At 39.9% G+C, this 23772-nt stretch overlaps 1 protein-coding gene across 1 annotated transcript; it reads left to right on the top strand.

The window, feature by feature from the left end:
* Positions 1-2: 2 nt before the first annotated feature.
* On the top strand, positions 3-23479 carry CRYZ (crystallin zeta). Its single transcript, XM_032425980.1, has 9 exons — positions 3-110; positions 4453-4569; positions 5980-6132; positions 9077-9240; positions 14118-14169; positions 18057-18206; positions 22083-22184; positions 22285-22380; positions 22808-23479. The coding sequence occupies exons 2-9, from the start codon at positions 4459-4461 to the stop codon at positions 22970-22972; spliced, it is 993 nt and encodes a 330-aa protein (XP_032281871.1). The 5' UTR covers positions 3-110; positions 4453-4458; the 3' UTR covers positions 22973-23479.
* The last annotated feature ends 293 nt before the right edge of the window (positions 23480-23772 follow it).

Below are 23772 nucleotides of genomic sequence, written 5' to 3' on the forward strand. Positions count from 1 at the left end.
ACGCGCGGGCGAGGCGGAGACAGCAAGTATAGAAGACGCCCAGGTCCGTCCCCTTTTCTGTGGAATCTGAGTGAGCCTTCGCAGGTTTTGCTTCCCCACTCTAGAACCGGGTAAGTGGTTTTAAAGAAAGTCCCGTTTAGTTGTTCAGGCAGCGGATCTCCCCGCCGCTCGTCCACAAGGGAGCTGCGTTTGATTGGGGTCGCGCTCTTGTGCCGCGTTCTGTCCTGGAGAATGTGAAGAAGGAGCTCGTGGCCGAAGACCTTTCCCTCTAGGGGCTGCTCATTCCTCATCCGTAAATCACGCAGGGACTTTCACTTGCGGGCCGCGAGCTCCCAGCCCTGGTCTCCAGTGAGATCTGCGTTTCGGCTGCACCCCGCAGGCCGCCGCGGGCTCCGCGGGCTCCGCGGGCTCCGCTCCCGCCGCCAGGCCTGCGCTTGGGCATTCCTGCTGCAGCCGGCGTCGGCCGCGGGCCCTGCGCACAGCCCCGCGGGGAACAGGCTTCTCCTCTGCCGTTCCCGCGGCTGCGGGGCTCTGGAGCTCCACCCGCCCGGTCTTAAGTCGCCTCTGCCATCAGAGGTGCTGTCTTACTTTTGGAGAGAAATGCCTAGTTTCTTTGACACCCCCACCCACCCACCCCGGTGACCCCCACCTAGAATAATTTTCAAAGGAAAAAAAAAATTACAAAACACCGCGTAAACACATCGTTAAATGCTCACTTAGTTCCAAGATGAGGCTTATCACAGGGACCAGAGAATGCGTTCATGTTTGAACTATTTAAAGGCTCAAGTTGGGACTGGTAGCGGAAAAGTTGTGCGATTCCCACTGAAACCACTGGCACGCTACATGTTAAGTCCGGTCAGCGTCAGCGAATTCCACTGAGCTCTTCCCGAGCAGGGAGCGCTGCCGGCCTAGTTCCACCCAGTCTTTACATCCAAGAACCTGGAGGGGTTTAGAATTATCTGTTCATCTCCTCCTCCACCACCCCCTCTTATCAGAAGTGGGCACCGAGATCCAGACCAGGGAAGTAACCTGACAAGGTCACCCAGCCAGGAAGAGACTTTTCTTAGGCTACTTTTAATTTTTTGGTTTTTTTACATTTCTGGCTTAAGGCCAAAAAAAAAAGGCTTACGTGAGTCATTCTTGATCAACAGCAGCACATTTCGTAATGATGATTCTCTTTCCAAGTTCTTATTTTTTTATGTCTTGCTAGAAATTCTTATTTAATTTTACTTATGCTCTTCTCTCATAAGTGCCCTTGCTCTGCCTTTGTGACTTGATTTCTTCATTCTATATTGAAATATAGTTCTAACATTTTCCCTGTCCCTTTAGTTTTTATTTAAACCAAACAGATTGAAACAGAGCATAGAGAAGATCACTGTTTGAGGAGGAATTTTAAATTCTGTGTTTCCTAGATTTCCAAAGTATGCTTGGCAACTTTTTATAGGTCAAAAGTACAACCAAAAATTAAACCAGGTCCTCTAATTTAAAGTTTATACTTGATAAATAGAAAAATCTATTTAAAAACACTAGCAAGGTGGCAGGCCTGCTGACACACAAATGATTTAGTCTGAATAATAGAGCGTATTGCATGCTGGGCATGCTGTGAAGCACTCACACCCTGCGCTGTTGCAGTTAATCTTCACAAGGATCCTATGCTAGGGAGTACTGGCCCCATTTTACAGATAAGGAAATTATTAGTTTTCCTAATAGAATCTTGTCCTGTGTATCACTACTGCATCCCCCTAACTTACAGACATTTGGAAAATTTCACACTCTGAGCAGGTGCCTTAATCATAAAATATGTAATCCTACCTGCAAGTTAGTTGAATTTCAGATTTCTAGCTCAGCCTGTCTCATCATTATAAAGTATATTTTTAAGAAGTTAAAGGATCTTCTGTGCCAACATTTCAAAGGGTAAGATGAAAAGAATTGTACAATAAGGGTACATCACCAATCAACATTTAAGATGGAGGACTTGGATTCTAGCTCTGCTTCTGTGTGACCCTGGTGAGTCTCTTACCCTCTTGGGATGTTTTCTCATCCATAACATGGATGGTGATTTTATTTCCATTTCTGCATACAATTAAATGGTTGCTTTTCTACCTATTGTGAAAATAATTATACCAATGGACATAAAAGATGTGCTTTTTCGAAGAAATCAGGTATTAGGGGTTTAAGAATTATAATTACAATTTGTGTGTTGTATTATTTCTTTTTATTATTCCTTTTGACATATCACCTTATGTGTTATGTATTATGAAGCAGATGATGATCCTATGGGTAGTTGAGGGGGTTTTCAAAGGCAGTTTGTACAGATTGAAGCCTGATCGATCATAGTGGCAAAGGCTCAGTGGGAAATAAGATGGACAGAAGCAAAGTAGAAGACGGCGCTGTCGAGGTTATACCTGGTCTCCTTACACGCTCGGTAGGAGAAGATGGTAGTACTAGGCAAGGCAGCAGGGTCTTCTAAATCCAGTATTAAGGATGAGAATCCTCCTTCCTTTGTTCTTTTCTCCCAACTTAGCAGATATCAAAATGTAGGGGGAAATGTATGTGTTAGATAATTTTGACAGATCCTATTTTGGGATAATTTTGCTTTCATTACCACTACAGTTCTTTGAGGATAATAATGATGTCTGTTGGTGAAAAGGTAGATGCAAGTGCTTGAAAGAAATAAATAGGTAGGAAGTAGGTAGAAAGTGGAAAAGGAGCTGCAGATCTTAACGTGGTGTGTGTAGCTGTGTGAAAGAATGAGAGCACAGAGTGAACAGGAGCTAGGAGAGGGGCTGGGGCATTTTCTCTTTGCCCTTTGTGTTCTCTGGGGTTAGCACAGGGCCTCGCTTACAGTTAATGTTCAAAAAATACATGTTGAATGAATAACAACCAATATTTGATATTAATGTTTAGTTTAAATGATTCTCCAGACTGAATCCTTTGAGGCCAAGGTCTTGTTTTTATAATCTGAGTCCTGTAAATATTGTTATGTAAAATCAAAAGTGATTATGGAATTATAGAATCAAGAGTATTTTAATGAATAAGAAATTGAAAAGGAGAAAAGAGATGGGAAGGGAATCATGATATCTACTATATATAGGAGTGAACATTTGCCAGGTTCAATGCTTGTTGCTTGCTCTGTCTCTAGCACAGTAACCCTGAGTGGGAGCCCAGTTTTCAGATGAAGAAGCTCAACAAAGTTGACTGCCTTGCCCAAGGCCATTTGGCTAGTAAATGATAGAGCCGGAATTCATACTGAAAGCTGTCAGATTCCAAAACCCGTACTCTTTCCGTAACACCATGCTGGCAACAAAAAGGGAAAAGAAAGCTGTGTTCTTATTTCCAGAATGAAAAACTCTGAGCTGGGCAACCTTGGTTTTGTTGTTGTTGTTGTTTCTGTTTTACTGTCTTTATACTTTCACTTTCTTGTCTAAGAAATACCCAGCCTGAGTGAAGAGCTAGATCGAAATTCAGTAGTGAGACTGTTGGCAGGTATGGGGTGAGCTGCCTTTTCCCAGTCCTCACACCACACAGGTGGCACCCTCAGGGACTGCCCAGCTGCTCTACAGTGACCTTAGGTTTATGTCTTCTGCCTGCTTCTGCCCCCTTGTATTTGAGGACAGAAAGGTTAACTGTAAATGACCCTTGTAATTTATAAAAGATTACATACAAAGCAGTGTTTTTAGTTTTTAATGTTTTCCTCTTTTGTTAAAATGAATGAACTTCATAAAGCTAAGTGTTCACCATTGATAAATCTCAAAAACTTAATGTTGAGAAGAAAAAGCAAGTTGCAGAATTAAGTACAGTATGATCCAATCTAAAGTTTGAGAACATGCAACACATGGCACATATTGTTGAATGAAGTAGTGATATGACATCATGCATGGGAATGATGAGCTCTGAGTTTATGGTAATAATCACCTCTTAAAAGTGTGGGCCAGAAAAGGGCTTGGGGATGGGTACAGAAGGCTTCAGTTATATCTATAATGTTCTAGGTTTTTAAGATGTTAAGATTTATTAAAGCAGGGTGGCAGGTAAATGTGTTCATTATATTCTTTATGTTTCTCTCTATATTTGAAGTATTTCATAATCTAATAGGTCTATTTCTCTAATGTTAATAAAACTTAACAAATTTCTAAGATGTGGCAGCACAAACTTGCACAAAAAGAAACCTAAGATACTGTATCATGCTATGTCTAGCCAGATGTTTTTGTTTGCATGTTTGATTCCCTTGTGGAAGGCACTGAATCCCTACAGGAAGTAGTATCAAGTATTTTGCTTTGTAGCTGAAGGATTTGTAAGATGAAAGGCCCTTAAACATGAAATGAGATCTGTGTAAGCTCATGATTTAAATTGTTGTTTGAAAAATTGTTTGATCTGCCTCCTCCAGGGGAAAAAACATAGTGATATAGCCTAGATACCATATGACAGAACATTATTTTTTTTCTTGGTGTCTAGATCACCATGGCGACTGGACAGAAGTTGATGAGAGCGATTCGAGTTTTTGAATTTGGTGGACCAGAAGTGCTGAAACTCCAGTCGGATATTGCAGTACCAATTCCAAAAGACCATCAGGTGGAAATAATTACATAAAAACAGGCAGTAATTACACTGAGTGTGAGTCTCCAGCACATCAGGTTAATGTTCGAAAGAAGCAGACTCACAATAATTCGTAGAGACATTGAATTAGGACAAAGTTTATACTGATGATATATGTGAGCTCTGACAAAGAGAGCATAGTTATAACAGTGAGGTAGATCTATAAAAAGGAAAAATATCTTGCTATAAGAACATTTTTGAGGTTGAGGATCATCTGTGCAGTGCAATAATTGAATTTTTCTGCATGGAGTCATAAGTAGTTTTGAACAAGTTATTCTGTTACACACTTTTCGTGATTTCTATTTTGTGCACAGTAGGAAAATGATTTTCTTCTGCATACATGCCCTTCTATATGTGATTTAAGAGAATTTAAATGAAGAGTTTAATCATTTCCGGTGACTTTAACGATATACTTTCTCATTAAAAATTATGTATCTTTATTACCGCACCTTCCATGACTCCCAAGTCTCATTTCCTTAACGAACCTTGAACCTCCTGAGAGTTTTTACAATTTGGCCATAACCTAACTTTAGAGATTCATTTCGTATTGTTCCTTTTCAATAGACTGTGCTGTAACAAGCAGCATTATCTGGTTTCCCCAAGAGGCCCTTTTATTCCTTCTCATACTATTCCTTCTACCTGAGATATCCTTTTCTCCCATTCTGAAAGAATATCTACTCTCCTTTTAGGGCCTAGCTCAAATACCACTTTCTTTGTAAGGCCTTCTCTTACTCCTACAGCAAAAGTAATCATTATATATTAAGTAAGGTAAAATTAGCTTCTGTGGTAGATGTAACCTCAAAATCTCAGTGGTTCAACAATAGAAAATTACTTCTCATTCACTAAATTTCAGAATTCTCAAACGTCGGTGGGTAACTCTCAAAGAGTGATTTGTGGACCTAGCCTTCTTCCATCATGTGGCTCTGCCACCTTCAACACCTCTGTCTTCTGGGGTCACTTCTTTAAAAGGGTGGAGGCACAGTGTGGATTGCCTAGAACATCTTTAATGGCCCTGACAGTGACTCTGATCACTGTTGTTCACTTTCTGTTGGCTAAAACTCAATCATAAGGCACCAAGAAATAATATTCTTCCTATGTACCCAGGAGGAGGAAGAATTAGATTTGATGAGCCCATAGAGGTTTGTGCCACACATCCTCTCAAGTACTTCCACTACTATTTTCCCAAAATGTTCTTAATATAGCACATAATAAGCCTTTCTGTCTTATCTTTTTTATGTATATGTTGGTTTGCAAAACTAATGTGAGTCCGTTGAAGGTGAGGTTTTCGCCTCCATTTTTATAATTCCCATAATCAGTGGAGTCCTAGCATAACGCTGAATGAATGCCTAAATGTTCCGTGTGAACGAAAATATGTTGTCATTGCAGGTTCTGATCAAAGTCCACGCATGTGGTGTAAACCCAGTGGAAACGTATATTCGTTCTGGTACTTACAGCAGAAAACAACTCTTACCCTATACTCCTGGTTCAGATGTGGCTGGCGTAATAGAAGCCGTTGGAGATAATGTATCCACTTTCAAGGTATTACATTTTAAATTATTTCCATTTTGGCTTAATATTTTTTTTCAAATTTTTTAACATGGCTTTTAAAATGTGTTGTTATTTAAGTCTTTAAAAGGCCCCGTTACAGATTAAGGAGTGCACTTGCTGTGATGAGCACTGGGTGTTGTATGGAAGTGTTGAATCACTAGATTGTACACCTGAAACTAATATTACACTGTCTGTTAACGAACTGGAATTTAAATAAAAACTTAAAAAAAATGAAAGGCCCCATTACACAATTTCTGCCACTTGGGGGACTCCTCTATTCAAAAAAGAGATTGCCTTTTATCTGGAGGTCTTCCTTGTTTCCATTGTTGGGGACAAGTGCTGGGTAAATTCTGTATCTTCACATCCTCACAGAATTCAACTGTGATCCTTTTGATGTAGCAGAAATATGTAAGGACAGAAAATAGGCAAGGAAATTATACTATTTCCTAAGTCTCAGTAATACACAAACCAACATAATGTTTGATTCCTTTTATAAATTTAGTTTCATAAGATAAAGGGAAGGCCAATTCTTTTGAATAATAAGTAAAAGATGAAAAAAATGCCAGGTCAACTATACATTTTTAGAGCTCTGCCTCAGATCAAGGTGACTGAGTCAATAAAAATGTTACGATCGGGGCTTTTGTTATTTATATGCCAAAAGGAATCTAAAACATGGATAGTGTATTCATGTTCTAGCATCTTTCCTCATAATTCCTTGACCTGCTCCACTTTGGCAGCACATTTACCAAAATTGGACTGAGACAGAGAAGGTTAACGTGGCCTCTGCACAGGAAGACCGTCCGATTCCTACAGCGTTGCTCTCCTCAGCCTGTGGCGGTCTGGCTTCTGCCCCCATAGCTCCACGGAAACATTCTTGCTAATGTCACTAATGGCCTCTCGATTGCTGGAGTTAATGGGCCCTTTTATGTCATTATCTCTCTTGACTTCATGGTGACATTTGACACTCTCAGCCGCTTTTTCTTAAAAAAAATTTTTTTTTTTTTCTTCAGCTTCTATGACATCATTTTTCCTGTCCTCTTCCCCACTTCCTCCTAGGCATTGTTTTTCAAGCTGCTTTTTCTCGGGATGCTCCTCAAATTTCAGTGTTGCCCAGTGTTCTCAGTCCTCTTTACACTTTGGCATTCTGTGCCTTCTTCACGATGACCCCACGGTTTCCAGGATCACATGTGACATCTTAGAATTTTCCACCAAGCTGTGGACCTGTGCTGTCTAATAAGGTGCATACCCCACGCTCTTCCTTCTCTGTCTTTGCTCATATTGGTTCTTCTGCTTGGCAGAATGAAACTGAAACTTACAAACATAGGTGCGGGGGCTTTTACCCTCCAGCTTTAGTTCCTTTTCATTTTATCTCTGAAACTATTACCTTCCATATATTCGACTACTTACTCATTGGGCACAAATGCTAGCGGTTTCTCAGCATTTATTCCTGCCACTGTTCCTTTGTTTACTTTGTTCCCTTCACTCATAATGACTCTTGTCAGTTCTAGTTTTCAAAATCTTGTCCAATTCCTCAAGACCTACCTTAAATATTGGCTTCTCAGTGAAGCTATTTTTGATTCCTTCAACTTAGAAATAATTCCTTTCTTTTCCTGGTTACTTATCTTTGATGGTTCATCATGTTTTCTTGCATTGTAGTTATTCCTATCCTTTCCTTTTCTCTCTTCCTAGGGTTTAGGATGCTTTCAATGGGGGAAGTTGTTTTGTTATTAATATCCATCACAGAACTCAAAGTCCTGCTTTCCATAATGAATTCTTAGAACATGTTTGAATTATATTGCAATCTGTGCAACATCTTTTTAAGCTATTAAAGCAGGATTAATCTTAACACAGTCATATTTGACCGTTTGCACATGGCACTGTTAAGCAGGGATGAGTCTTTGACTGCTGGTTGGATGCCTTTTGAATCTTTTTTTGTTTCTATTCTACAACATAGTGCTATTACTTTTTTAGATCTTTTTCTGGGGGGGGGGGGCAATTGAATAATCCTGAAAGTTCTTGCCTTAATATTTTGCTTATTCCAAGGAATATTTAATTTTTTTCAAGAAAGAAGAGTTCGGGCAGGTGTTTGTAGTAGACAGTCTGATTTCCCTGGCATGCGGGTCACATTGGGCAGGCTCTAAGTCTTGCATCGTGCCTTACCTCACTCTCAGTTATGCATCTGCTTTTCAATAGCAAGGACCCAGCAGAGTTTCCGGAGAGTTTACTGTGTTTCTGATGCTGTAACAAGTGAAGAAGCCTGTCCCAGCTCATCTTGCTGTCAGGATTCAGCCATAGTTTCCTGCTCTTGGTGTATGCATAAAAAATGAGGGAAAGAATGCAGGGGTGAAGAAACCCAGGGGATGGATTTAGAACACGTATTTGGTGTGTGGAAGAAACCTTACATTTTATTTGTTTCTTCTTCCTAGTATTTCGGAGAAAAAAATAGTTGTATTAACTGTCATTTACTAACTGCTTAATCTGAGCAAATTATTGAACTTCTTTGTCCCTCAATTTCCTCATTTGTATAGTGGAATTAATCTAAAGTGGTGATAAGAAAAGTACTTACCTCATAGGCTCTTGAGAAGATCAAATTAGACAATATCATTAGACTCCTAATACAGTGTCTTGCACAGTAAGCTCTCTCGATAAAGGCGATAAAGGTTAGTTGTCTTCTCATTATACCATTCTGGAAGTTCTCTTTCCTTTCCTTTCCTTTTTTTTTTCCTATTTTCCTTAAGTTTTCTTCTTCTTGGTTTCTATTAATAAAACCTTTAAAAATGTTCAATATGCTGAAGATAGTTTTATGAGACCCTAAGATGTAGAAAACAATACATAAATACTTATTTGTTGTTATAAAAATTGCATTGTAAAGAATTATACCCATTGACATCATTTTTAATCCCTGGTGCATTTATCAGTTTATTGCTTTCCCTAGAAAGGTGACAGAGTTTTCACTACCAGCACCATCTCTGGGGGCTACGCCGAGTATGCGCTCGCAGCAGATCACAGTGTTTACACACTGCCAGAAACACTGGACTTCCAGCAAGGAGCTGCCATCGGTATTCCATATTTTACTGCGTACCGAGCTCTGCTGCACAGGTAACGACACACACGGTCGGCCATAGAGCCGGTAGCGCCTGCCTTCCTATCACGCATCCGTCTCTCTCCTGTGCGGTTACTATTTAGTTACCATTAAGCACTTATGGAGTGGAAACTGTGCTAATTTGGAAGATTATTTTAATCACTGGGGATACAAAGAAGAGCAAAATGCTGTCTTTGTCTTTAAGATGCTGACAGTCTAGTAAGAGAGACAGACATAAGAGTTATAATATTGATGTATAATGTGGAAAGTACAGTGGTGTAGGTGTGCATAGGGATTTATGGGATCATAAGGGATGTAACAGTGGTGATGAAATAGGGCTTCCTGCCAAGATGTGAGGCTTGGATTATTTTAAAGTCATGGTTCAAAAAATCTTGTTATCCAGCCCTAGAAACTAATTGCTGCAATTTAAAAATACCATGTAGGGCCCTACCCTAGACCCACTGGTCAGTTTCCATGGCTGGGATCTGACAATTTTTATATATATATACATATATATATATATATATATATATATACACACATATATAGGTATAGATATATATATATAATTTTTTTTTTAAAGATTTGATTTTTAAGTAATCTCTGTAGCCAACATGGGGCTTGAACTCACAACCCCAAGATCAAGAGTCACATGCTCCACCAACTGAGCCAGCCAGGCGCCCCTCTGAAAATATGTACTTTAATCAGGGAGTTATCTTGGGGAAGGATAGCGGGGAGGGGAGAGGAAATTCTAGACAATGGGAATAGCCTGGTGTCGGGGGGGAGAATCATGATATTTAAGGAGAGCTATAGCAATTTGGTTTTGTTGGATAGAAGATTACAAGGCAAAGAGTGGCATAGAATTAGGTTGGAATATAGTAATCTTTTAATAAATATTAGCTGTCACATGAAATAGGTAGGTTTCAGATTGTAAAAAGCAAGATGATAGAGCTCGCACACTGTTCCGTAAGGGATTGGGGTCATGAAATGTTCTATTCAGGAGAGTGATACTGTTATATGAGTGTTTTATTAAGATCACCTATCAGTATGTGAAGGGTGGATTTGATGACAGGAGTGGAGAAAGAGATGGGTGGGTCTTATACGAGTATCCTTTAGGCAAAATACCTAAGGGCCAGAGCAAAAGCCATGGTAGAAAAGGTGGAAGGGAAAGGACAACTATTAGAGGGTAAAATCAGGTGTGTTTGGTGACTGTTTGCATGTGGAGAATGAGAGAGAAGATGAACTTACGGATACTTCTAGCTCTTTAGGTTGGTAAATGTTTAACTATGACAGAGAAAAGAAGGAAAAAGTTTCAAAGGGAAGCTTGGTCCAGTTTTGGACTTGAAACCAAGATAGGCATCATGATGGAAAAGACCAGCAACCTGTTGTGTGAAAGAATCTGAAGACTGAAGGGTAAAGATGTCAACATGGGGTTATCAGCCTGTGGGTGGGAGTTGACAAGATGAAAGTGACTGAAAGCCTTCAGGGAGTGAAGAACAGTGGAGTGAGAATAGAAAGTTAGAGAAAATCAGCATGGAGGAGTATAGTCAGAGGTAGGGGACAGAGTCCTAAGAGACCAAAGGGAGCGTTTGCCAAGGCCAAGGTCATGGTGTCTGTTAAACACCTGTTAAGTTCATGGTCCTTGAAGACAGAAAGACTTGTTACTGGACTGTCTTCTCCTACTACCAGCCATATGACCGTGGTCCAGTTACTTCCCTGTCTCAGCTGTAGTTTAGTGGTTTGAAAAACATGAATATTAATAGCACCTCCTTCCTAGGGGTGTGGTGAGAATTCAGTGAAGTCATACCTGTGAATCTCAGTGCAGACCCTGGCACAGAGTAAGTACTCTTTTGGTGTTGGTGGTGTTAGGGGCAGTGGTTGATGTTGCTACTAAGAAGGGAAGCTAGCTGTCAAATGCAGCAGTGAGGTGTGTTTGGAAAAAAAAAGAACAGTTAGGATTAGCAATTAGGAGGTGATTGGTGACTTGAGTCCAGGTCACTTTCCCAGTAGAGCGGCGGGACAGAAGCTTGATTGAGTGGGCTGAGGAAGGAGGTGGAATTGGGTTCCTTGAATGGAGATAAGGAGGAGGAAGTAGAAGAGTACTCGGGAGTTTGTGGGGACAAAAGGTTGGATGGGAGCTGAATATGTTTATAGCTGAGGAAGGATCTAGCAGAGGGAGCGATGGAAGGTTTGGAAGAGAGGGTGGAGTGGCAGATGGTGGGATGGAAAGAAGTAGGACGTGTGGAGAGATTGGCCTCAGATATTAAAGGACATCTCGTCTGCTAAACCCAGAAGAGGTAAAGATGGTATAACTATGGAAAAATGTGTGGGTAGGGAGGTGGAGTGTTGAAGGAACTCATATGAGATTGCCTCATTTTTCATAATTAAATGGGAGGCAAAGTAATCTTTCGAGAATCAGAACGGAAGTGGCACCAAAATGCATGGTCACGTGATCTTTTTTTTTTTTTTTTTTTTTAAATAGTACTTCGCCATTTGGGTAGATTATCAAGGAAGTTGGATTTTAACATTAATCCAGGGCTGGAGTGTTAGTGACAGAATGGAGTAGCATGATGGAAATGAGAGCACAGGAGAGGAAGAGAGAGGAGCCGGCATAACCTGCTATGGGGTCCCGGCTGGCTAGTGCAGGAAATGGGGCCAGGAGCAACAAGTAGGCAGAAATTGAGCAATCCAGAGATGGTAATCTCTGGGAAGTTGGAGAAAAGATTTTGAGAGAATATGGGCTTACAGAATTAGGATAGGAAATTACTGTCATAACACTGGTTATTAGGGTCTGATATTTCTCTAGTAGAGTGTTTGGGGGTGGTTACCAGGTTCCGCCTTGGGAGAGAGTGGCTAAAGGGGAGAATTCAGGAATTGCAATTCAAGATTTTCTTCCCAGAGAATGTTGAAATCTTTTAGATTAGGGCCGGCTTTGGCGTGGAAGAGAAAGCCAGGTACTAATGTGCCAGGTACTAATCTTCAGTGACTGGGAGGAAGTCTGGAACAACAGCATGGAAGGCCAGGCCAAGGCTCGAGCCCCTGCCATGAGCCCCCAGGGGAGCTGACTGTATTAGTCAGGGTTGTCCAGAGGAACAGAACAACAGAATGTGTATGTACATATGTACGTATTACATACATACATACATATACAGAGAGAGAGATTGATTTGTGGAGGCTTGGTGAGTTTAAAGTCTGATAGGGTAAACTGGCAGGCTGGAGACCCAGGAAAGAGTTGCAGTTTGAGTTCAAAGGCAGTCTACTGGCAAAATCACTTCTTGTTCCAGAAGTCAGTTTTTGTTCTTTTAAGGCCTTCAGCTGATTGGATGAGGCCCTCCACAGAGACATCCAGAATAATGTTTAATCAAATTCTGGCCCCATGGCCCAGCCAAGCTGACACATAAAATTAACCATCACAATGACTCTGTGCAAGGGTAGAAGGATCATAGCAGTGGGGTCCGAGAGAGGGTTAGCTTGCTTTTTCACCGCCCACCCCAGGCCCAGTGGTTTAGGAGAATGTGCTCTTAGTGTTTGAGGGGTTGTTTGTAAGATTCTTAAAAGAACCATTACTGGGAAAAGTATTTCATATGCCATAGTATGACATCAGTAATCCTATTCCCTTACATTCATATTTTACTTTTTAAAATGTCAAAGTGTTTGGTAATAGTTTATCATTTAGACTCTCCATTTAACTCACTGCCCTCAGTCCCCTTATCTCTAAACAAGAGTATTGGAAGAAGCTTCATTTACTGCTCGTGATTGCTATTTGTCAGCTCTTGGCACACAGCCTTGAGCATGACTCTGGGTCATTGTGTTCTTACTCCCAGATTGAACATAACGTCTGTACAGTGGGGCCACCCCCAGTATTTTAGGAAGTAAGAGATCCTCCCCGAGAGTCCGATCTGGATCACAGAACAGCTGCTGGATTGGGACATTGGCACTTGTCCATCTGGAATAATAAAGCATCTCCTGTCTGTCTTGCTGCATGTACCTTATTTTCGGTATAATGGAAAAGTAGTCAGATGAACCAGAAGTAGAAAGAATATGTCATCTTACCGGAGGATCTAGACATTTTTTGGTGTGACATGGAAACCTTTGTGACAGGATTGATCGTATTTCTTACCCTCGTACCGCTGCTGATTCAGCATTGCTCTCTGAAATGTGGGCTTAGAGGCTGCACGACCTGATGTTCAAAGGCATAGAGAAGGAAAATGTTTTCTTAAATCATCTAACTTCGGGGCGCCTGAGTGGCTCAGTCGTTAAGCGTCTGCCTTCGGCTCAGGTCATGATCCCAGGGTCCTGGGATCGAGCCCCGCATCAGGCTCCCTGCTCGGCGGGAAGCCTGCTTCTCCCTCTCCCACTCCCCCTGCTTGTGTTCCTGCTCTCGCTGTGTCTCTCTCTGTCAAATAAATAAATAAAATCTTTAAATCATCTAACTTCTGCGTTTTCTTGGGCGTTACCCTGGGTCACAGAACCGAGACTGGGCTATCATAAGCCTGTTTTGAGACACTTTCTGTAGGAATGAACGAGAGACTCCCGTTCCTCTAGGTTCAGCTCTTTCACTTCACGTGCCTCCAAAGACTGTAGCCTCCCAGAAGGAAGGTAGCACCCTGATGTGCTACCAGCACCCAGCACCGTGCCTGGCACATAATAGGTTCCCATTAAACGTTTGTTGAACGAACAAATGAATTTCATGTTTTCTTTCGTCTATGGCCCTGTAGAACCCTCATTTGATCCTGTGAAGCTTGGAGAATATTTTGGGCTGTAGAGCAGAATGAGTTTCCTGTTTGGGGACGCGTTAGCTGAACTGAGGGTAGAATTTCCTTAAGAAGAATGACAAACACCTGAGCTTCATTACCTTCAACGTGAGGTGATGAACCCTTGTCTTGTTTTGCAGTGCCCGTGTGAAAGCTGGAGAAAGTGTGCTGGTTCATGGGGCTAGCGGAGGAGTAAGTATTTCTTTATTTTTAAGTTTATGTTTAAAGGAGCTTATGTGTGTGGGTTTCACATTATATTTCTTTTCAGTCATTTTTAAAAGCCATGTTAATAAATATGGTCAATACTTGTAGTCAGTACATATATTCCTTTTTGTAGTAAAGCTTCTTTAAATGCTGTCTTCTGAAGGTGATTCCTTGTCATTAGTTTAGCATTTCTTGGTTAATACATTCAGCAGATCACCCCATTAAAAATGTCTGTATTAGGTTTTCCACCTGTGTCAGGTGCAGACCAAAATAAACTGGCTTTGTTTTTGCCTTCAAGTAGCATATGTTGTAAGAGTATTTATTTGGAATTTTAAACAGTTTTTTAAAGTTAATATTAATTCCATATTCCCTTAGCTAAGGAAACTAAGGCTCATTAAAGCTTTACCTGTGTTGCCCCAGACAGCACTGCAAAGCCACACTGAGAATTCTCAGACCCTTCCACTGCTTGCCTGCTGCGCTTTGAGGACATTCATGGAATGCACGGTGTACAGCTGTGTCCTTAACACCACAACCCATGGCTTAAATGCTAATGGGGGGGGAGGGACTGAGAACTTTAAAATAAGCCCTTCAGTGAAATAACCCAACACAAGGCTGTCAGAAGCTTCTTCAAGAAACCGGCTGTCAATCTGCCTCTGAGGAGCTTAGAGGAAAAGTTAGAGCTCTGAGGTTGGAATTTAACAAGAAATCCACATGACCTCTATCCTGCATGTAGAGGCTTTAGAAATTTTGGAGATGAGATTTCACGTTTTTTAAAATACAGGGCCTGGGGCTAGATGGCTCACCTTGAGGAAGCTGGTTAACCCTTTCAGAGCACTGTGTATTCCGCAGAGTAGTTGAAAGGAGTAGCCTGTCAAATGGCACATTGTTCTGGAATAATGAGTGGCATCCTAAAAATCTAAAGGTGGCCAGGGACTACAGAGCATTCAGCCCATTGTGTTTCTGTTACCTTAAATAGATGAAGCACAAGGTTCCACACTTAGCCTCCTGTCTACCTCAAATAGATCAATTCTGAAGGATTTCACAGATCAGAGTATTTACTAAAAAGACTAAGATTGTCTTTTTGGGGCTTGAGAAAGTATGACAGATATGCCTTGTCAAAAATTCCCATTGCTTAGCTTCACCAAAGAGGCTATTTTTGGGTTAAATTAAATTTAACCCAAAATAACTAAAGGATCTGTCAAACTTCCATTTATTTAAATTGCTTTGGCTTTCAGAGAGCTAACCTGGTGCTCTGTATAAAAGGGAGAGGTTTCAGTAGGAAGGGCAGAGAAGAATTTAAAGAAAATCTCTTTTTATTCCCTTTACCCTCTTGTAAAAAGCCCAGTCACTTCACCATGATTTTTTTAATTTTTTTTTTTTTTTTTTAAGGCAAAATCCACACTGTTCTCTGAGCTGGCTGAGTTTGTTAAATCCTTGGCTGGCAGGGATAGGCTGGTGGCCTGGTGTGAGAAGCGCTTCTGATCCTCCCCGCCCTACTAGAGGGAAATAGTACTGGGTTTTGTCTTGCTTCTGTTTGTACTTTCTGTCCTCATTTAATTCAAATTCCTCTGGGATTATGTTGTGTATTTAAAATGGTGTGGAATTTATGAACACAGCTGTTACCCAGATATGTTGGTGGGGAGTGCCCTATTTTAGTGTCAGCAAAGTAAATAGAAGAACAATAATTGACACATAATGGTATATAATCTATTGAAGTACTGTTCCTGGTATAATTGTTGACAAGAAGGGCATAAACAGTACCTTCAGAATAGCTATTAAATGCCTCTTTAGAGCAGAAGGAGATATATTTGCATTAAATCTTTAGATGTAGTTTTATTAGAGGCCTTTTTTTTTTTTAAAGTAGCAAAAATCAATAGTGCTAACTCCATAGTATTTTGTGGAATTGAATGTCTCTCTGACTCATGAGACCGTGAGTCCTGGGCATTTGTTTGTTTTGGTTAAATCAAATAAATCCCTGCCAAAACCCAACTGAGTTCAGGCTCATCACTCCCATATGCCATACAATCTTTAAAGTCTATTTCAGACCTGGGAGTCTGTGATTCTGTTACAATTTTAATCAGTTTCTATCATCATTTTTCATTTTAATTCTTTTCAATCCATAATGATTTTACCTTCCTCTAAATCATTGGTTATCAATGAGGGGTGGTTTGGCATCATCCTTCCTCCCCCTTGAACATTTGGGGCAGTGTCTGGGGACATTATTGGTTGTCACTGGGTGGAGGGGTTCTGCTGTCTAGTAGATAAATACCAGACATGCTGCTAAACATCCTTCAAAGCACAGGATAGCCCCTGCAACGTAGAATTGTCCAGCCCCAAATGTCAGTAGTGCTAAGTTTGAGAAGCCCTGCTCTAAATGTATGTGACACTTACCTGTACTGTTCATGTGGCATGTAACCAAACATAGATTTCCTAGTATTGCAATTTAAATAACTGTTTTTATCTATATTCCTTATATGCTTTTATTTCTCCTTTACCGTAAGTACATTTATTTAGTGACCTAGTGATTTCATGCAATCCGTGGCTTTATTTTCTTACTTTTTTTTTAAAGGTTTTATTTATTTATTTGACAGAGAGAGATAGCGAGAGCAGGAACAAAAGCAGGGGGAGTGGGAGAGGGAGAAGCAGGCTTCCCGCCGAGCAGGGAGCCCGATGCGGGGCTCGATCCCAGGACCCTGGGATCATGACCTGAGCTGAAGGCAGACATTTAATGACTGAGCCACCCAGGCGCCCCCAATTCGTGGCTTTAAATACCAACTATAAAGTGATGAATCTCAAATTTATATTTCCAACTCTGATGCTCCCAAGTCCATATGCATATTTAGCTAATTACTGCACATCCTCAGTTAAGTGAGCACATACAGCTCAGCATTTTCAAAGTGAATTCCTGCAAGGCCCTGCATGCCCCTCTGCCCGCATCTTGCGCTATCTCCCATGTACCCTGCCGTCAAGCCACGTTGACCCTCTTTCAGTCCTTTGAATGCCCCAAGCTCATTCCCATGTCACCAGGTGAGTCACAACCATTCTGCCTACAGCATTCTCCACCAGGCTTTCCAGATATTCACACGGCTCATCCCTCACTTCACTCAGGTCTTTCTTGGTGACCTCACTAGTCCCTCTCCCTATCTCCAATAGGCTAGGTTTTTTTTCATAGCACTTTTTCTTTTCTGAATGTACTTTATTCATTTATTTGTTTGTGTGTTAATTATTTTCCCCCTTTCTCAGAATATAAGTTTCTTACATGAAGTACCATGCCTAGCACATAGTAAACACTCAATAAATAGTCATCATATGGATGAATGGATTAATTTGCTCATATACCTATCTCTTCCACTTAAATGGTGTCACATTTGTCATTTAGCATTTTATATGTACTGTTAAAGTATGAAGTCAGTGAACAAGTTTTGAATATCTTTAAACCCCGTACCTTCTGCACAAAGTAGATGCTAATAGTAAGCATTTTGATACCGTGGTTAAAAGCTCAAGCTCTACAGACTGAATTGGTCCAGCTCTGTGATTTGGCCGTGTTCCCACCTCTGTGACCTGGGCAAGTTACTTATATTTTATAAGCTTCAGTTTTCTCATCTATGGAATATGGACAATAATAATATCTACCTCCTAGGCTTATTGTGAGGCTAAAATAAAGCAATGGATGGAAAGTCTTTTGAGTGGTACCTGACACATTATAAATGCTCAATAAAAGTTAGCTATTGTTGTTCTTATTTCTTCATTTAGACTCGAAATTCCTTAAGGATAGGGTAGGACCTAGAAGAACCTTAAGTTTATTACATATATTTAATAAATATTTGCAGGGATGCAAAGAATCTAAAACTAGGCATTTATATTTTGTTTTTCAGGTTGGACTAGCAGCATGCCAAATTGCCAGAGCTTATGGCTTAAAGGTTTTGGGCACAGCTGGTACTGAGGAAGGACAAAACATTGTTTTGCAAAATGGAGCCCATGAAGTGTTCAATCACAGAGAACTCAATTATATTGATAAAATTAAGGTAAAATTATTCTACAGTTTTATAAAAGTAAATTTTATTTCTTGGGAGACTTCCTTTTTTTGTAAGTTCTTTTTTCTTATCAACCACTCTTAAAGTTGTTTGCTTCTTTTTTTATGCCTATGTGTTTTACAGTTTTAATAAATTAAAAAGCAGAGATGTCTAATTTTCAAACCTTTACTCTCATCTGTCTTGTTTATGTTTATCAAATAAAACCTAGCCTTTCCAGAGTCTTATAGCTATAAAAATTGGTACTCTTTAATGTAGTCACATTTTAAGTAAAGTCATAGCTTTGTATTTAGAGCCCTGAGTTCTTTTTTTTTTTAACATTTATTTAGTTTTGGTTTTTTTGGTTTTTTTAATCATTTAAATTCAGTTAACGTATAGTGTATTATTGGTTTCAGAGGTACAGGTCTTTGATTCATCAGTCTTATATAATACCCAGTGCTCATTACATCACATGCCCTCCTTAATGTCCCTCACCTGGTTACCCCATCCCTCTACCCCTCTCCCCTCCAGCAACCCTCAGTTTTTTCCCTATGATTAAGAGTCTCTTATGGTTTGTCTCCCTCTCTGATTTCGTCTTCTTTTATTTTTTCCTCTCTTTCCCTATGATCCTCTGCCTTGTTTCTTAAGTTCCACATACGAGTGAGATCATATAATTGTCTTTCTCTGACTGACTTACTTTGCTTAACATAATACCCTCTAGTTCTATCCACATCGTTGCAAATGGCAAGATTTCATTTTTGATTGCTGAGTAATATTCCATTATATATATATATAATATATAATATATATATCACATCTTCTTTATCCATTCATCTATTGATGGATTTATTATTTATTTTAGAGAGAGAGAGAGCGAGTATGGCGGGGGGAGTGGGAGGTGTAGAGGGAGAGGGACAGAGAAACTCAAGCACACTCCATGCTGAGTGTGGAGCAGGACATGGACCTCGATCTCATGACCCTGAGATCATAACCTGAGCTGAAACCAAGAGTCAGACACTTAAATGACTGCACCATCCAGGCACCCTCCTTTTACTTTTTTTGATATTTGTAGATATTGTGAAGTGATCACCACAGTAAATCTCACTAACATCCATCACCATACATAGTCACAAAATTTTTTTCTTCTGATAAGAACTTTTAAGATCTACTGTTAGCAACTTTTAGATCTGTGATACGGTATTAACAGTTGTGTTGGCCATGCTGTACTTTACATCCCCGTGACTTACTTTTTTTTTTTATAACTGGAAGTTTGTACCTTTTGACCTCATTCACCCATTTCACCCACTTCCAGCCCTCTGCCTCTGGCAACCACGAGGTTTTCTTAATATAATTTCTGTTGGTGTAACTTTTTAGTGAAAAGTGAGGTATCTACAGATTACAAACTGGATCTGTCTAGCCTAGGGAAAAAAGTTTATTTTTAATTGGATGGCGTGGAGGAATAATCATTACCTCATCCAGAGCAGTGAAGTAGGTTTTAGTTAGTTGTTGCATATATTCCATTGTTAGAGCAGAATTCAAGCAGATTCTGAAGTTCTCTGTTTGTACTACAGTAGAAATTTACTAAATACCGATTACTTTGCTAAACCTCAAATTACTTGCTTATGTTGAGAAAGACTTAGAATTTTCCAGGTACTGATTACTGTGTAACCTCAGTCATTAACAAATTGAGGAAAATATGAGTGAGAGTTTATTTATTAGCACTAAATCATATTGCCAAAAAACTGAGTAAAAGTACTCCTTTGTATATGTCTAGGAAACCTAAAATTAATTGAATATTCACTCCTGCTCCCATCATCCAAGAGTATTTACAAAGATGAAAAATGGCCAGTTAATTTAAGAATATGTTTTTGTTTTGCAGAAATCTGACTTTAAGACCCTGAGGTCTTGTGGCTTCTTTCTCTTCCACTAGCTCCTTCTGCTTAAGTCTCTCTCATTCTCCAAATCATTCCTCTGACCTTTTATCAAACCCTCCACCCCCTCTACAACCACACTTCTTGAAAAAGCAGTGAGTACTTACTCCTTTTACTTCCTTACCTCCCAGCACCTTCCACTACATTTTGCTTGTCAGAGGTCACCGGTGAGCTCCTAATTACCCCTCTGCTGCTTTTGGCTTAGCCTTCATACTGTGTGATTTTTTTGGCAGCAGCTGACCCTGATCACATCTCCTGGCAGCTGGTTCTCTTCTTACTTCCCTGACTTCATTTTCAGTCCCCTTCCTCCTCGTATTACTTAGGTGTTGCTGTTCCTTAGCTTTCCCCTTGGTCTCATATCTTCCCTGGTGCTAGACCTTCCCCCTGATCAATCTCATCTACACCCATGGCTTCAGTTTGTGCCCACATCCTGCTGATTTCCAGCACTGTCTCTGGCCTGCGTTCCCTTCCTTCGTGCCATCAGCCTGCTGGACGTGGCCACTCATCTGCTCACCCAAGACAGACCCACGTTTCATTTTTAATTCCTATCTTTTAATTACTGTTCTCCTTCCTGCCCATCAGGTCTGCCACCTCCCTCTGTCAGTTTCTATTCTGACATGCCTTTCAAATATGTCTCCCTTTGTTCTTGTCTCTGCTGTGACTTAGTTTAGTCCTCATCTTCTCCAGCTTTGTCTGTTATTTATAACTGACCTAATATCCCCTTCTGTCTTCACATTTTCCAGACTTACTTGGTTCTCCTTTAAAAAAAAAAAAAATCTCCAGAAATAACTAAAATGGAAGCTCCATGAGAATAGGAATTTTTGTCTTTCTTGGTCCCTGCTGCACCTTCAGTATCTAAAACAGGGTCTGGCACAAAAATTAGCACCTGCCTCCCAAAAGTCTAGCTCCTTTAACATGGCATTCGATACGTGTTCCCAGTCCATACTGGTATAGTTGACAGTTGCCTCTCTACCTCTTCCCCACCCCCCGCCTTCCCAAACACGTGCCCCAGCTCCTCTGGGCTACTTTCTAATCCCGACTCGGACTCTCAGTCCATAGCTCTTCTATTTTCTCTTTCTCCCGCCTCAGGTGCAGCTTCTGCTGGCTCCTCTTCCTTCCATTTGCTTAAAGAGCTCCTGCTCATTCCTCAGGGCCCAGGTTCTCATCTCTGTTGAACTTTCTCTGATCATTACAGGTGATCAGAGTTATAGCTTTGTTTTTCTCTATAACCTGTAGTTTATTTCCACTAACGCAGCACTTAGCCCATCCCATCACAGCTATGATTGCGGTAGGTTTCCATCTTTCTCCCTAGCTTTGTTTTGAGTTCTCTGTGTCCATCTTTGAATTCCCAGTACTTAACAATGCCTGACACAGGTATTCATTTTTTTTGTTAAATAAAATGAGTATAAGGTGTATATGTATAACTTACTTAAGAGAAGAGCCAGTTTTGGATATTGCAAACCAACATCTCTGAAAACCCAAAAGAAAAGTAGTATGCCAAGCTGATTGTAAACTACTTGGGACAAAATTGAATGCACACACAAAAAAATTGGGCAACACCAAACAGCCAATGATTTTCTTCTTTTGTTTTTTGTTTTTTAACAAAAGTGTAAGCCTTTTTGGGATTTGGGATTTGTTGTTTGCTTCTCTGTGAAAATACATTTTGAAGACAGAAAATTTTCAACCGAGGAAAAAGTATTTTATAGTCAAGTTGAGTCGAAGCACTTGAAATTTACTAAGTATAAATCTTTACCACTTTAAATGTTGTGACTGGTACCTTGGAATTACATCAACACTATATAATTAGATCATTTAAAATTTGTATATTAGTCTTAAAAATGTAGCATTTTATGTCTTTTGAAACACATTTCTGTAATATATGGGACTGTGATAACTGTTTTACAGTTGTTTTTTTTTTACTTGTTTTCTTATCTTACTCTGCGTTTTTTTTATTACATAGAAATCTGTTGGTGAAAAAGGAATTGATGTAATCATTGAAATGTTAGCTAATGTAAATCTTAGTAATGATTTGAATCTTCTGTCATATGGAGGACGAGTAATAGTAAGTATTTTGGTTTCTTCTTACCACTTTGAAGCTTTACCATAATTTAATACTATTTTGCAGTAATCTTTAACTATAGACAAGTTGTTTTTCATACTAGGTTGTTGGCAGCAGAGGTCCTATTGAAATAAACCCACGGGACACCATAGCAAAGGAATCTAGTATAATTGGAGTTGCTCTCTATTCATCAACTAAGGTACGAAAACAAGTGACTCTGATTTTGATAACTTAAACATCGATACAGTTTGCCTAGTCAGGCAGACTGAAAATTCCAGTAGATGTTAAACTTTGTTATCTGACTGAATGGGTATGTTGAGGATTAGTCACTACAAGATAACTAGGGGGCGATGTAATTTATTTTCCAAGGCAAGACACTTTTGAGAGAGAAAGGAGATACTGTTAGTAATTGCTTCAGGACAGTAGGTTTTTTGTAAACCGACACTGCCTCAGACAAATTGGACTTAAGGTTACTCTATAGAAAACTACTTTTTCTGTAGTTCTGGACAAGTGACAAAAGCCACATATGTGTAAGGAACTGTTTATGTTCCGACTCATGATCTGAAAATTTTTCTGAAAATTAAGTGACGTGTTCTTCTACAAAAAGACCTTTTTCTTTCACTTAGGAGGAATTTAGGCAATTTGCAGCCGCCCTTCAAGCTGGAATGGAAATTGGTTGGTTGAGACCTGTAATAGGTTCTCAGTATTCACTGGAGAAGGTGGCCCAGGCTCACGAAAATATCATCCATAGCAGTGGGGCTAGGGGGAAAATGATTCTTCTCTTAGAATGATTAATTCTTTCATGTATTTACTATGCAATTGGAGGTTTCCTGTCCCAGTTTTACTTACACTACCTTTGCTCTAATCAGCATTCATTTGATTCAGTGAATTTCTTATATTAAAAAACAAGATTTGCCTTTAGAGATGTGGGCATTGGAGTACAATTTATTTTATAGCTCACAATATTCTTTATGCCTCCCACCTACCTCTAATCAAGGAGTCATCATAGTAGGAAATAGAATGTCAGTAGTCATTTGGCATTGGGTGAGTTACAGAAATTCCTGGTATTTGATCATTAATTCCATACCTTTGACTAAAACAAGCTAATTCAAAATAAGGCTGTGTGATTTCCAAGCCTACTTGTCCTTGTAAAGGTTCTTTAGTATCTGATTAGCTCAGAACTGTATTGGACTCTGAAGATTTTCTGGACTAAATAAGACCCCTTTTCTAAGCTAATCTCATCTGGATCTACAAGTCTCTTGCAAGGGCAAGATAAACAATGTCCAGAGAAATTTGTTTTTTAACAAATAGTTTTCCACTATTTCCCCAATATTAGAACATCCACTGTGTTGATGGTTGATTACTCATTATCTATATATTCTTTTTTTTAATTGTACATTTAGTGCCACCTTTTTTTTAAATTTTATTTTATTATGTTATGTTAGTCACCATACATTACATCATTAGTTTTTGATGTAGTGTTCCATGATTCACTGTTTGCGTATAACACCCAGTGCTCCATTCAGTACGTGCCCTCTTTAATACCCATCACCAGGCTAACCCATTCCCTCACCCCCTTCCCCTCTAGAAC

The sequence above is a fragment of the Phoca vitulina genome, unplaced genomic scaffold (assembly GCF_004348235.1).
Source record: "Phoca vitulina isolate PV1807 unplaced genomic scaffold, GSC_HSeal_1.0 scaffold2, whole genome shotgun sequence".
Lineage (NCBI taxonomy): Eukaryota > Metazoa > Chordata > Mammalia > Carnivora > Phocidae > Phoca > Phoca vitulina.

Excerpts from the sequence above, each read along its gene's own strand:
- CRYZ (XM_032425980.1), top strand. The coding sequence starts at position 4,459 with ATGGCGACTGGACAGAAGTTGATGAGAGCGATTCGAGTTTTTGAATTT. Across the intron at positions 4,570-5,979 it reads CAATTCCAAAAGACCATCAG|GTTCTGATCAAAGTCCACGC; the intron begins GTGGAAATAATT and ends TTGTCATTGCAG. Across the intron at positions 9,241-14,117 it reads TACCGAGCTCTGCTGCACAG|TGCCCGTGTGAAAGCTGGAG; the intron begins GTAACGACACAC and ends CTTGTTTTGCAG.